Source organism: Cervus canadensis, chromosome 7 (assembly GCF_019320065.1).
Source record: "Cervus canadensis isolate Bull #8, Minnesota chromosome 7, ASM1932006v1, whole genome shotgun sequence".
NCBI classification, from domain to species: Eukaryota; Metazoa; Chordata; class Mammalia; order Artiodactyla; family Cervidae; genus Cervus; species Cervus canadensis.
Genome location: NC_057392.1, coordinates 6,147,777 through 6,162,085, shown reverse-complemented (window position 1 = coordinate 6,162,085; position 14,309 = coordinate 6,147,777). Strand labels below are relative to the sequence as shown.

Sequence of the window (14,309 nt, the reverse complement as noted above, 5' to 3'; positions counted from 1 at the left end):
TGTTTCATGAACCCCTTTGGCTTAAACCAACTCAGAGCCCATGCCTAGAAGTGGGATTTGGTGTTGATTCCTCCCACTTATACCTCCATAAGCAAGGTGTGTACGGGATGTGCAAAAATCAATCCTAACATCCTATTCTCATGACACATTAGGATAATCCAGCACCCCTGTCATGATACAGCTAAGGAAATCAAGCCTTAAAGAGGTTAAATTACTTTTCCAGCATCATCCAGAGGTATGGCTTCACTCCAAGTCTATCTGAATCCAGGGCCCATGCCCTTCTTGCTGTATCTGCTCATTTGCCCAATACTTACAGAACATGTGCATCATACTTGACTTCTGTGATTCTTTGTAGTACAGTGTGAGTTCTCTGAGTATTGGTCAAAGAACACCTCTTCCCCTCCCAATGGTTGTTATATTGTGACTACAGGATATCATGGCTGGGGCCCAGTTGATTTTTTTTTTTTAAGCAGAAAAGGAAGTTTTAGTAGGGAAGAGAAAGTCCCATCTGTTGTCTGTGTATGGGGAAAAAGGTATTTATTCATTGCTTTGGAAATTCAGGGAACTGTGTCTAGAGCTGGAAAATTGACCTGCCCCCTCCTCTCAGCAGCCAGAGGAGAGGCAGCTCTCCTTAACTTCACACAGAAATGAAGGTGTGCGCTGTGGTTACTGCTGTCAAGCCTGATGAAATAAAATAAGAGCCCAGAACTCTGGGAGGATCCAGCTGTGTTAAAGGCACCGAGAGTGGCTGATGTGATTGTCAGAGAGTGTCCTTGGCACTCCCAAAAGTCTATGTACAAAAAAGAGAGAGCTTGTGAACATATGTAATTTTATCCAGGTGCTAATGCAGTAAATGTGGGTATTTAAGGCCCAGATGGCTTCTCGGCAGAAGTTTCTTGTGGGCTTTCTGGAATCTACCTCTTCCATTTCAGAGAGCTCCACACGTGTGTTCTAGATCAGTTGGAAAAGAAAAGGCTAGAATGCCCATTTCTTTGTTTTCTGGGATTGTGCGAAGTGATGAACCGGGAAGACGCCTCCAGGGCTGATGGGCTTGGGGATTCCGGCGCCGCTCACACCCTCCTTCTGCTTTTCAGAGATGAACCGGCATCACTACGCGCTGTACGTGCACAACTGCCGCCTCGTCTTCCTCTTGCGCAAGGACTTTGACCAGGCAGACACCTTCCGCCCCGCGGAGTTCCACTGGAAGCTGGACCAGGTATGGGGCTCCCCTCGCGCCTGCCCCCCCACCCCCACCCCTCTGCCGGGATGGTTGATGTGGTCCAGGGATGATGGCAATGGGTAGGTATCTCACGGTTCTGGTCACTTGCTGATTTGGAGGAAAATCAACTCTGGGAGCGGAGAAGGCAATGGCACCCCACTCCAGTACTCTTGCCTGGAAAATCCCATGGACGGAGGAGCCTGGTGGGCTGCAGTCCATGGGGTCGCTAGGAGTTGGACACGACTGAGTGACCTCACTTTCGCTTTTCACTTTCATGCATTGGAGAAGGAAATGGCAACCCACTCCAGTGTTCTTGCCTGAAGAATCCCAGGGACGGGGGAGCCTGGTGGGCTGCCGTCTATGGCGTCGCACAGAGTCGGACACGACTGAAGCGACTTAGCAGCAGTAGCAGCAGCAGCAACTCTGGGAGACACACAACATCTTGAAGTCAGGATGGAAACTGCCGCCTTAAAGGCCAGTAGGAAGTGGGGAGGACCACCCTTCCCGGCTGGGACCTTCACCCATCAGTGGACTTGCCAGTGTGCATCTTGTCGGCTTGCTCCCTGTGGAGCTCCTGGAAGCTGATCCTCTTGATCTCTAGGCCCGGTTTCTGATCTTTGTTAGCACATCTTTTTGTCATAAATGCTCTGTGTCTCCTCTTTGATGCTCTCCTTTGGGTGACGGTGCAGCCTTGCCGTTAGTGACACAGGTTGAGAGCAGGGACCTGAGGACTTTGAAGTCATCAGTGACGCAGTGCTCTGTGAGCAGTGCATGTTCTCTTCTGAAGCAGGAAAATCTCTGACTCCTGACTTGTGATCACAAGGGCCGCTGTGTCGTACTTGTCAATGACATATGAAGTGTCTGGTTGGAATGAGATGCTTTGAAGTGTCTGTTTCTGAGGGCTGTGCAGTGATGAGATTGTGGAGGTGGCATTTCTCTGGGGGGCCATGTTGCTGAAGAAGTGTCAGTGCAGCAAACCTAGAGTTGCCCTCTGCTTAGATTGGGCGGGGGGCGGGGGGGGGGAGGGAGTTGTAAATTTTTGTTCAATGGTTTTATATTGTCAAGAGGGAGCGTGGTGGTCAGCAGAGAAGAGGGTCATAGCATGGGTGCTGCTTAATGAAGCAGATGAAATGATGCTCATTCTACTTCATCTCTTGTTTGCTTTCTTTCTGCCCAACCCATATTCTGAGAGCTTCTGGGGCCCTCAACCTTCTTTTCTCCCTCCAGGTGGATGCCACCTGCCTCAGCATGCTTGGGACGGAATGTTTCATAATCCTTTCCCTTCTCTTTCCTTATTACCTGTGTCTACCACTCCCCACTCCCTTTACTGCTGAAGCCCCAGGCACCCAGTGGGGCTGATCTCAGAGTGTGTCACTGGAAAGCATGCCAGAAGGAACTCATTTCCACCGAGATGAGAATGATTGCTACCACTCTTCCTCTATATGCACTGACATATGCTCTTTAGGAGAGAGATTCATTAATCTCAGGGAATGTCTCAATGGTGGGACATCAGGCAGTGTGACAAGGTCAAGGATGCCAGGCTGATGGGAAAGATGTTTGAGGGAGCCCTGGGGCAACTGCCTAATCCATTCTCAATAAATCCCATCCTGCTGGACCCTGGGGTTTTGGAAATATGGCGTTTGGATTAATATATGTTCTTCTGAATTAGGAATTCTGGGTCTTACAGAAATTACACTATCTTGACATTGCTTATCTGATTTCCCAGCAACCTCTTGGCTACCTTCTAAAATGCCATATGATTTTTATGGGATGTTTTTATAAATACATAATATGAATTGAGGTGTATTAGAATAAATTCCGTATTGTGAGGGGTTTTAACAAAAACATTTCTAACTGGCTGAGATCATTATAGATGCCCTTCAGTATTTCCTAAGATGGGATTGAAAAGCACTGTTATAGGCAAATGAAAGTCATAGGCTTTGGAATTTAAACTAGGTGCGGAAGGAATTCTGGCGAGAATACTGGAGCGAGTATTCCCTTCTCCAGGGGATCTTCCCGACTCAGGGATCGAACCCAGGTCTCCTGCATTGCAGGTGGATTCCTTATCATCTGAGCCACAGGGGAGCCCTATAGTGAATCTAGGAATTCTGAAATCTTTTCCCAAACTGATGATTTTAAGGAGGAGCTGAGAGCCACTGAATATCTTCCAAACTTCTCTGGTCTCATTTACTACCATTCATGTGTGCCTGCTCTGTGCCAGGTACTGTGTGTGCATAGCTCATTCTCTTCTCTCCCCAAGTCCTGCTGGGTGGATAATATGGGGCAGGAGACCATGATCCAGCAACTTGGCCAAGGTCACACAATAAACATGGCTAGGACCTGCTTTTTCCGTATGCTCTAATGCTCTTTGGTGAGCATGCTCATTAAAATGCAAAATGTTTACATTTTTAAATTTCAAATAATTTTTATCTGGAGATTGGAATTATGCAAAATGTTTATCCTGATGAAACCCTATGAAACTGTCAAATCTTCACTTTGCTCAAGCTCTGTCTTCCTTGTCTTAGTCAGCTTGGGTTGCCATAACCAAATACCATAGCCTGGCTGGCCTGAACAACAGAGGTTTATTTCTCAACAGTTCTTGAGGCTGGAAAGTCCAAGATCAAGGTGCTAGCCAGTTCTGTTCCCCCATGAGGACCCTCTTCCTAGCTGCAGACAGCAGCCTTCTCACTGGGTTCTCACATGGTGGAGAGAGCTTGGGTACCTTTCCTTCTCCTTATCAGGCAGGAACCCTATTGGACTAGAGTCCTACCCTTATGACCTCATTTAACCTTCATTACTCCTAATGAAAATTAGACCCTTTCTCCCAATACAGCCGTGTTTGGGGTTAGAGCTTCAACATATGAATTTGCAGGGACACAGTTTAGCTTATGGAGCTTCCCTGGTGGCTCAGTGGTAAAGAATCCACCTGCCAATGCAGGAAACGTGATTTCAATCCCTGGGTTGGGAATATCCTCTGCAGAAGGAAATGGCAACCTATTCCAGTATTCTTGCTTGGAGAATCCAATGGACAGAGGAGCCTGGTGGGCTCCAGTCCATGGGGTTGCAAAAGAGTCAGACACAACTTAGTGACTAAACAAAAACAACAAACAACAATTTAGCTATAGCATTCTTCTACTAAAGAAATTAACATAAAAAAATGTAAAGCCTGCCTGTTGATTATCAGAAGCCCCAGCTCACTTGAACAGTTGCCCACACCCTGAGAGGAGCTACGGTAGGTGGGAATAGGGAACCTCCACCATACTCATACTAGCAATCCAGTGGTATATACAGACCAGCCCAGATTCCTCTGTCCACTATTTAGCTCTCTAGCTTCTTTCTGTAGACAGAAACATAACCGAAGTTTCTTGGATGTAAGTCATTTGATGCCAAACTGTGTATATCTGATAAAGTACCTCCCTCAGGAAGTCATTCTGGGTCACCTCTTGTATAGCTTGCCTCTTCCCAATGCTCTCCAGACTCCATGCAGAATCCATCCCAATACTTACTCTACCTTAGTTACCCATTTATTTGTCCTGCCTTTTTTCCCACTTTGTGCTGAGATCCTGGAGGGCAGGTCTGTGTCCTACTCTCTCCAAATTCTCAGTACAGATTGTAGCCCTGAGCACACAGTTGGTGTCCAGTAAATGTTTGCATAAAAATGAATGGATGTTGAGATCAAAAGAAAGGAGAGACAAAATGAGGGAGGAAGAGAGGGAAGTAGAGAAGAAAAATCAAGATCTTTTAAAACCTCCTGGTGATTAATTGATCTTTTGATCCATTTTTATGGAACATTTTAAAATTCTAAAATTTTGCCCTTTTTAACTCTCTGGATCTCAAAGGTTCAGCTTTGATCTTGATAAATTTACTATTTCAAAGATCTCACTGATTTTACCCCCAGTGGTTCTGTAACTGTTATAAAACTTTCTGGCCTTGAGTGGAAAAGGCTCAAGCCAGTCTAATGTGCTGTGTATATTCAAATTGCTGGCCCACCTTCGGGGTTCTAAAAGCATAATAAATGTCCTACTGCCTGATGAGACCTCATTTATTCTGAGCATAAACTTTGTGCCAAACTCTTTGTTAGGTACCAGAGATCAGCTGAAATAAAGCCTCTGCTCTCTGAAAGTATCCATGACAACGGGGCAGACAAACACATAAACAGACAGTGTACAATCCTATGTGATATGTGAAGAAGGCAGGGAACCAGGTAGGGGGAGTCTGTGGAGAAGAGTCTGAAGGATCCTGACATGTCCCTGGGTATAAGGGCCTGGGAAAGCTTCTGGGAGGGATGGAAGGGTTCAGAGGAGGTAGAGCCAGGTAGCCAAGCCAGGAGGGAATGAGAAGGAGGGTTGTCTTCAGGGGACTGTAAGCTTTCTGTGTGTCAGGGCACAAGGACACGGTGGAAGGGGAAGACGTTGACAGTGTTACTGAACCTGGACTTGGGTCCATTCGTCCAACTGACACAGGTTATGGTGAAAGAAAGTACAGCATTTATTCTAAGGCTCCAAGAAACAAGAATGGGCAGCTCATGCTCAAAAAACTGTGAACTCCCCATGGCTTTCAGGGAAGAGTATTTTAAAGGTGGTGTGAGGGAGTGGGCCTCAGAGTACATGATCAGCTCATGCATAGTTCTAATTGATTGGCATCAAGGTGAAGTTTTAAGCATTACCAATCTGGTTTCAACCTGTCTGGAGTCTCTCTGCTTTTAGTCAGCAACTTTCATCTGATGAGCGTCTGTAACCTGTAAAACAACTTAGGAATGTGTGTCAGACCTTTATCTGTATTTTTCAGGGACCTGGGAGTTTGGTGACACTGCTTTGTGGATGCCTTATTGTCTAAATTGTCACCAGTTTGTTAGTTCAACAACGAGTCTTTGTTTCACAATTCCTAATCATTAACCCTTCAAAGCCACTCTAATGTATTGTGTGGACTTCCCTGGTGGCTCAGTAGTAAAGAATTCACCTGCCAATGCAGGAGATGGGTTCAGTCCCTGGGTCAGGAAGATCCCCTGGAGAATACTCCAGTATTCTTGCCTGGCAAATCTCATGAACAGAGGAGCCTGGTGGGTTACAGTCCATGGGGTTGCAAAAGAGCTGGACAGGACTTAGCAACTAAACAACGATAGCCATGTATTATGTGCATTCAAATTTCTGGCCCACCTTAGGGATTCTTTTAAGACTGAGAGGTGACCTGGGGGACTAAAATAAAATAGTTTTACTTCCAAAGACATGGACATAGGGATTTGAGTACGGTTTCAACAGGTGTTAGGACCCAGTTTGGAGGAGCAGGTGAGAATTAAGCATCAAGAAGCTTTTTATAGCATGATATTGAGTAATTTATCCCCAAAGAATGGGCCACAATCAAAGCATTTTGTTATTCAAAAGAATAACATAATTTGGGGGATACAACTGCAAGGAATGCTAGTATGACATTCATAAAATATCACATTCAAGCAAATGTAACTCAGGCCAGGTCATTCACTTTCTTTCTCTGCAGCCAGGAGACTAAGCACGTGACAGATGCTGCTTGTGGGCATGGAAACAAGGGCATGATAGGTGGGCTGGCTTCTACATAGCTCTTCAAGTGTGTGCCCAGGGAGTGTGGTAGTTGTCAACAGAGGAGCTACATGCTTCCAAAAAGCCCATCCCTTCCCCCTGCACCTCAGAAGGCCTTTGCCAGGGTATATAGGCTGCCAGGTAAATCCATTACCAGGCAACCCCAAGAAGTGCCCCAACTATCCAGTGTACTTCTTGAAAATGAATCCACGATGAGGAGACTGTCATTTTAATGGGATTTTTACTTATGATCTGCTAATGCAAATCCCTCAAGCCTGCACTTAGTCATGTGCAAACCCAGACAAGAGCAGAGGAGAAGGCCAGTTGCCAGTTCACATGGGAAAGGTTTATTAATTTACAGCCCTCCCAGTTTCCGTGTTATTTGGATATGGTTGACTCAGCATCACAAATTCTAATGATCTTCCCTTTGGACTTACTGGTGCTTGGAGGGAGACGGCACATTCACTTATTGGAAGACACAGCTTGGGTGGCAGCCTTAATGGAGCAATAAGAGGATAGGCACCCCAGGCTCAGACAAGGGAAAAAAAATGCATCTCTGAAAAATCGCAAGGAAGTGAAATCCATTCTGTTTGACCTCACCTTCTCTGTGCCAGAAATTGCAACAAGCACTGGGGGAGAGAAGAAAGACACAAAGGATCCTGCCTTAGGAGCCCACAGCCCTGCCTAGATTATGCTCAGTTTTAGAGACCTGAGGGTTATTCTCCTGCAAGAGTCCCAAACTCTAGTAGTCATGGAGAGAAGAAGAAGTCGAAGTGAGTGCAGATGCCTGGCTGGGTGACTGTGGGTCCTCATTCAGACTCAGCTACCACATAGATCCAGGCCACACAAGAATCCAAGCCTGATGCTGCACTTCCAGTCATTCACAAATGGGGAGTCAGATTGCCATAGAAAACCTTCCAAATTGAGTATTTTCTCATTTAAAAATGTATCATCAAACCAGATGTTCCCATGGTATACTTTATAATCTGGTCACTGATAAAAACAAACAAAAGATCAGTCACCAAAAAACCCACTGTCATTTGGACACAGGAAAAACCACACCATGACTGTTGGAGAAGTTTGATCTTCGTCAATAAGGCCCATTTGTCCTTTCTGAGCACCTCCTGTCCTAGTCCCATGCCCCACCTTCCATGAAGAATGCTGGATTCCCAGTGTCAAGTGGGGGGGAGGGGGGGGCGGGGAGCATGTTGTGTCCCCAGTGGCCCCCTCACCACACCCAGGAAGAAGGAGCAGATGTGAGTGGGGCAGAGTCCCTTAGATCCAGGTAGTCTTCTTTCCTCTCACATAAAGGAAAGAATAAGTTACAGGCCCAAGTTCCTCTGGAAAAAAATGACAGAGCCAGGATTTGAGTCAAATACTCACACTTGTCAGACCATCGTCTTTGCCCATTAAGTCCATTCTACTTGCTTAGAAATCCAAAGCTCCTGGGAGAGGAGAAATCTTTAATTCTTGGTGAAGAAAGTGTGTTTGAATGATGTAGAATGAGTTTACTCACATCTGCTCTTTCAGCCACACTGGAAGTCAAATGAGTTAGTTCAATCATTATTATAGCCAAGTGCCAAGGAGTTAATTGGAAAATGGTCAATCTAGTCCAGACCAGTTGTCTTAATGAGCAAAATAATTGGGCGTTGTCAGTGCTCTAAATTCCACAGTTAAAGACTGATTCTTGGGTGCATTGGCCATGCTTCCTCTGATGCAGTGACATACCCCACTCAACACCCCCCCCCCCGCCTCCGCCAGCACACTGGCCCTTGGTGAGACCTGCTTCCCTTTAGGAACATGTGTCCTAATCAGATGGAGAGGAAGAATGTTCAGAACCTCTTTTGTCTCTCCTTTAGGCAGAATCCCAATTGACTTCCCTTAAGATGCCAACTTGCAGGGTTGTTCAGAATGGATAAGGAGATGGGGAGAGTCACAAACACAGTGATTCTTATTTCTTTATTTTTCTGTAATACATAAGTTCCCTTTATAAGTCCTTACTTTTTTTCAATGTCCCTCTTCCTGCCTCTTCTCACCTCTAAGAACTTCTAGAGACATTTGGGGAGGGGGGTATCTGTGATTTTTTGGTGTTGGCAGAGAACGGTCCTCAGACGCCCTCGGTCCTCTTGGGTCAGGACTGTGCAGTGACCGCATCTCCTGCTCTCTGGAAAGTGACTGCCGACATGGTTATCCCAATCGTTCTGTTTTCTTTAGAGACGGTACCAACATCCTGGAAATCCATCCTTTCAACCCATTTCCTGAGCCATGTTCTCTCCCCCTCGAAGCTCCTTTCCTGGCAGCCTTTCATCCTGCCCATCTCTGCTGCACTGGTTACCTCCATCACACAACACCTCACCCAGGCTCCTCAGGGCCCCCAGTGAGCCACCTATGGTGCATGTTTTGTCCCCAGTGGCCCCCTCACCACACCCAGGAAGAAGGGGCAGCTGTGAGTGGGGCAGGGTCTCTTAGACTCAAGTGGTCTTCTTTCCTCCCACATAAAGGAGAGAACACATCACAGGCCCAAGTTCCTCTGGAAAAAAAATGACAGAGCCAGGATTTGAGTCAAATACTCACATTTGTCAGACCAACACCTTTGCCCATTAAGTCCATTCTACTTGCTTAGAAATCCAAAGCTCCTGGGAAAGGAGAAATCTTTTATTCTTGGTGAAGTAAGTGTGCCTACCTGTGGTAGACAAAATAATGGCTCCAAAGGTGGTCCTCCTCCTAATCCCTGAAATCTGAATATTTTACCTTTCATGGCTAAAGGTCTTTATAGACATAATTAAAGATCCTGAGCTAGGGAGATTATCTTGGGTTAGTCAAGTGGATCCAATGTAACCACAAGGATTCTTACAGGAGGGAGGCAGAAGGGTTAGGGAGGATGTGACATGAGCCAAGGAATGCACCCACTTCTGTGAGCTGGTGGTTAAAAAAAAAAACAAAAACAAAAACAGATTGTCTCTTATAGTCTCCAGAAGGCACCTTGATTGAAGCCCAGACAGACTCACTTCAGATTTTTTTTTACCTCCAAAGCTGTAATATAATAAATCTGTGTTGTTTTAACAGAAAAACTGAGGTTATTTTTTTATAGCAGCAATAGGAAACACATACATTGTTCATGGGCCTTTGGGAGATCACCTCCCATCTTCCCACACTTTACTGAGGTGACCCTGGGCCCAGCTTTCCAGGCAGGTTCAGAGACTCTTCTGTACCCCAGTGTGGGGCCTCTGTCCAGGGTCTCTATAGAACCCCTCCCCTTGGAGGCATGGACCTAGGAGGGAGGGATAAAGAACCACTGCCTTTAACATCCCCCATTCACTGCCTGCTGTTCACCAAGCCTGCTTCCTCACAAGCCTCTGAATTAGGATCCCCAAGGGGCAGATTGAGCCTTTCCTTCTGCCCTAAGCCATATTTTTCCTCTAGCCTAAGGTCACCTCACCAGCCATGATCAGTGGGAAGGGTACCTCTCTGCCTTTAAGGAAGAAGCATGAGTCCTTTATGCTTGGTTCTGAAAAATGCTAACACAAACTTAGAAAATCCTCCTTTTCTTGACAGAGCCTCACTTGGAACCTTAAGAATGACAGAGTTGATATCTGAATGAGATCCTCTAGATAATACCTGTCATTCCCCTGAAGAACAGAAACCTCCTCCACTGGAAGGTCTCTACTGTAGTTCACACCTCACCCCGCTGTGCTCTCAGCTTGGTGCCACAGGGCTTGCTTCCAGGGGAGAGAAGCCTGCTGGCTCCAAGGGACCACCGCCCAGAAGCAGCAGCCCTACTGCCCTGGGAGCACCCCTCACTCAGAGGGCGTGGGAGCAGCCAGGCGTGAAGATGGGGAGCATTTCTTAGTGGCCTCTTTCACTCTTCTCAGGAGTCCCAGTGATAGCCAACCCTCTACCCCACCAGCCACAGCCATGACCTTGTCCGTGCCCCCTGTCTTATTCTCTGTAAACTTCTTCTTTCTTCCTCCCTGGAATCAGCTCCCAAATGAACTCTCTGCTCTGATTTGGCCAGCTAGCATGCACAGGTAGAGTTTTGATCTACAGTGGGCCGTTAGCAAACAGCCACTGCTATTATTATTGGAAAGAAAGGGACTTCTGCAGAGTTTCAGAGGCAGAACCATGACTAAAAGGGGAAAATTACCAAGAGACCAAAATGAAGTGAGCCAAAGGAAGCAAAGGAAGGTTAGCAAGGTGGAGATGAAGGCTGTCAGGACTGTGAGTGGAAATGATCACAAGCCTAACCTGCAGTATGATCTGATGACGAATAGGTAATTCCATCCATTGTACTGGGGACATAGTCTCCACAAACCTGCTGAGGGTCCCCTTAGCCTTGCTCATCAGTACATCCTGAGTCATGGCTTAAAGAGGGGGTTTTGCAAGGCTTTCTTGGTTTTCCATTATTGCTCAAAGGATTTTCTTTAATTTTCTTCTGAAGAGCCTGTGCTAAAGGAGAATCCAGACTCTTGGTGAATTAAGAGCTTCAGGAATGTAATTCTGTTACCAAACCAAACTTGGGTCCATTTGTCTGCATGCAGTGAAGCCAATTTACTGACACTGGGTTGTGGTGAAAGAAAGTGCAGCATTCACTGCAGGGTGCCAAGCAAGGAGTCCAGGCAGCTTGTGCCTAAGAGACCTGGATTCCCCGATGGCTTTCAAAGAAACATTTTCAAAGCCAAGGTGATGGAAAGGGGTTATGAGGTGCTTGATCAGCTTTTGGACATTTTCTGATTAGTTGGTGGTGAGGTAATTGGGAGTCAATATCACTGGACTCCTAGTGTCAACTTGTCTGGGGTCCATGTGCTTATGGGCAACATACAGTTAACTTCTTCCTCCTAGTGGAGGTTTCACTACCTGAAAACATCTCAAGGGATATTTCTCACAATATTATCTATGGCTCTTGAGGAGGATCTAAAGGTCCTTGACTTTGTTTAATGGCTAAACTATTATTTTGTCTTGCTTGACTGTTTTCCTTCCTTTCTTCATTTTCTCATGTCTCTGATTAATTTTATTCTTTGGAACTCAGGGAACGCCTAAGAGGCAAAAGTTTTTCTTCAGATAAGAGGCAAACAAAGGACTTGAGGGAGGTGGGGAGGGGGAAGTTTGTTCCAGAAAGGTCTCATAGGGTCCTGCTCAGTTATAATTCTCTTCTCTGCTGTGATCTCACCTGGCTTCTCCCACTCTTTTATTCCATCCTGAAGTAGAAGGCTATACCACTGGTAAATTTAAACAAATCAAAGATGCTAATTATCCTATACCTTCTCCCTCTGCTGGCAGACGTGTCTCCTCTCTGGCCTCTTTTCCTCAGATGAGCATCTGCTCAGTAATTCCTTTCGCTCCTGTGAAATCATTATTTGTGTCTTAGCCTGTACCTCTGCCCAGAGGCAACAAATACATTTTCTGGTCAGTAGACATCCTGTAATACATATTTAAAATCAGTCTCATTTTACTGTTAAAAAGACAAAAACAATGTCAACATAATTACAAATGCTTAGTAAATCAAATTACCATTTCAGTAATAAGATGCTCAGGCCTTGGGGTGGTCCCAGTGGAAGCAGCTTTGACTCAGTCACCACACTGACTGTGACTTGCTCCTATCTTTCTAGACTGCTTTGGGGATTAGGTACCAGGGGGAGGGGAGGGAGACTCCTCCTTGCCATCAAACCCAAGCATCTCTCTGTGTCACGTCCACAGTATAGGAAACAAGAAATTGGCATAATTGAAACCTAATATAAAATGGCACATTCTAATGCTAACACCCTCATTTAGGAGACACAAGGCAGAGAGAGGCACTGATGACCACGAAATTGCTGTATAGTGAGAAAGAGAATTGGATTGAACATTATTTCTATTCTTACTTTGCTTCAGACACTTTCTTTTTTTATTCTAACAAAACTCTTGCAATTTAGGCAAAACACCCAGGTTAAGGATGAAGAATAGGAGACATAATAGGGTGCTTTCCACATCTCTTATCTAATAAATGTGCTCAGCCACTTCAGTCATGTCCAACTCTTTGCAATCCCATGGGCTGCAGCCCACCAGGCTCCTCTGTCCATGGAGTTCTCCAGGCAAGAATACTGTAGTGGATTGCCATGCCCTCCTCTAATAAATGGAAGAACCTTGAATATGACCTTAACACACATGTGCCAAGAGGGTAAAATGCACTGGTATTGACTTGGGGGGATTTACAACCTTAGTGAATACACAGCATGAGAAGAATGAATCAATATCTTGCTGATACCTAAGTGTTTAGAACAGGGCATGGATGTCCAGCAAGAAACAGATTCCAAGATCAGCTTATCAAGAATCATGTTTTAGCATCTTTTGCAGTAAAGATCAGCTTTATCCTGAGGTACAGGGGTAAGAGGGCTGTTCATCCAATAAAACAAGAAAAGCCAGTGAAGCTGACTTCTCAGGGAAGATCACTCCTCCAGGGACGTCCTGCAATGCAATAACCCTGGAGGTCCTAGGCAGTGAGATTAATTTGCCCTACCTTCCCTGCTTCCTCCCATTCTCCTATGAGTCATCTGTTTCCATCCTTAATGTCTAAACATGCAAATATTGCTGCACTTTCTGCTCATTAGTTTAGCTAAAGGAAGTGCCCTTTAATTATGCTTTTAAATAATGAACCTCCTCCATCACCTTGACAATTAGTGCATATTTAGAAGGAAGCAAGGCCTCATTATGAAACAGCTATTGCACCCCTTGGTTACTAGGAAGAAGGTACTGTTCTTGAGACAACAGAAATAGGAATCAAAAGACAAATAAGCCTTGTGATTGCATTAACTTCTTGTAGCCCTTATGTGCAAGAATGGCAAACAGCCAATGTGTGAGGGAAAGAAGGAAAACTGGCGTTTTTTGAGAAGCTGTTATGTGCCAATCCCTAAATACATTGATTTGCATACATTAAGTCTAATCTGCTCAGTTACTTTTGAAGCTATTTCTTAATTCAGTTTTTCAGATGCTGAAAATGAGGCTCTGAAAGATTAAGCAATTTGCCTAAGGTATTGGACCAAGTCTACTATTCTACAAAAGAACATGGGTTATTTTCCATTATGTGTTTATCCTGTTGAGAACTATTTATATAGTTTGGCATAATGGAGTATCTGCCAAGTTTTTACCATATTTCTCCATCCATTGATCTCAGCAGACACTCACAGGAATAATTTGTTTCCATAAAATTCCAAGGTAAAGACAGTTTGGACAATACTATGTTTACACCTATCTGCATAGCTTTTAAAAATAAAACAGAATTTGTCGTGGCAAAGCAAGTTATTTCCACTATCTTACTGACCAATTACTTGTTCATCTTTTAAGACCATCTTTCAAGACTCAAGGATCACATCCTTTATAAGACTTTTCTGTAATTCTCTTCCCATAAAGAATTAGCCTTAACTCTATGAGGGCTCCAGAATTTTATCACACCATTTTTCACACTTCATTACATGTCTTTGTTTGTTGGTTTATTTCTCCCACTGTGCTGGGATATCATGTCTTATTCACCTTTTTAACCTTTAACACAGCATCTAACACAAATA

General features: G+C 45.0%; 1 protein-coding gene across 1 annotated transcript in view; it reads left to right on the top strand.

Annotated features, from left to right (window-relative positions):
- The window catches only part of CLSTN2 (calsyntenin 2), a 175,319-nt gene that overhangs the window by 65,921 nt on the left and 95,089 nt on the right, over nucleotides 1-14,309 (top strand). The window contains exon 6 of the mRNA XM_043474112.1: nucleotides 1,095-1,216. Within this exon, the coding sequence (XP_043330047.1) occupies nucleotides 1,095-1,216 (122 nt within the window). The remainder of the gene's footprint in view (nucleotides 1-1,094; nucleotides 1,217-14,309) is intronic.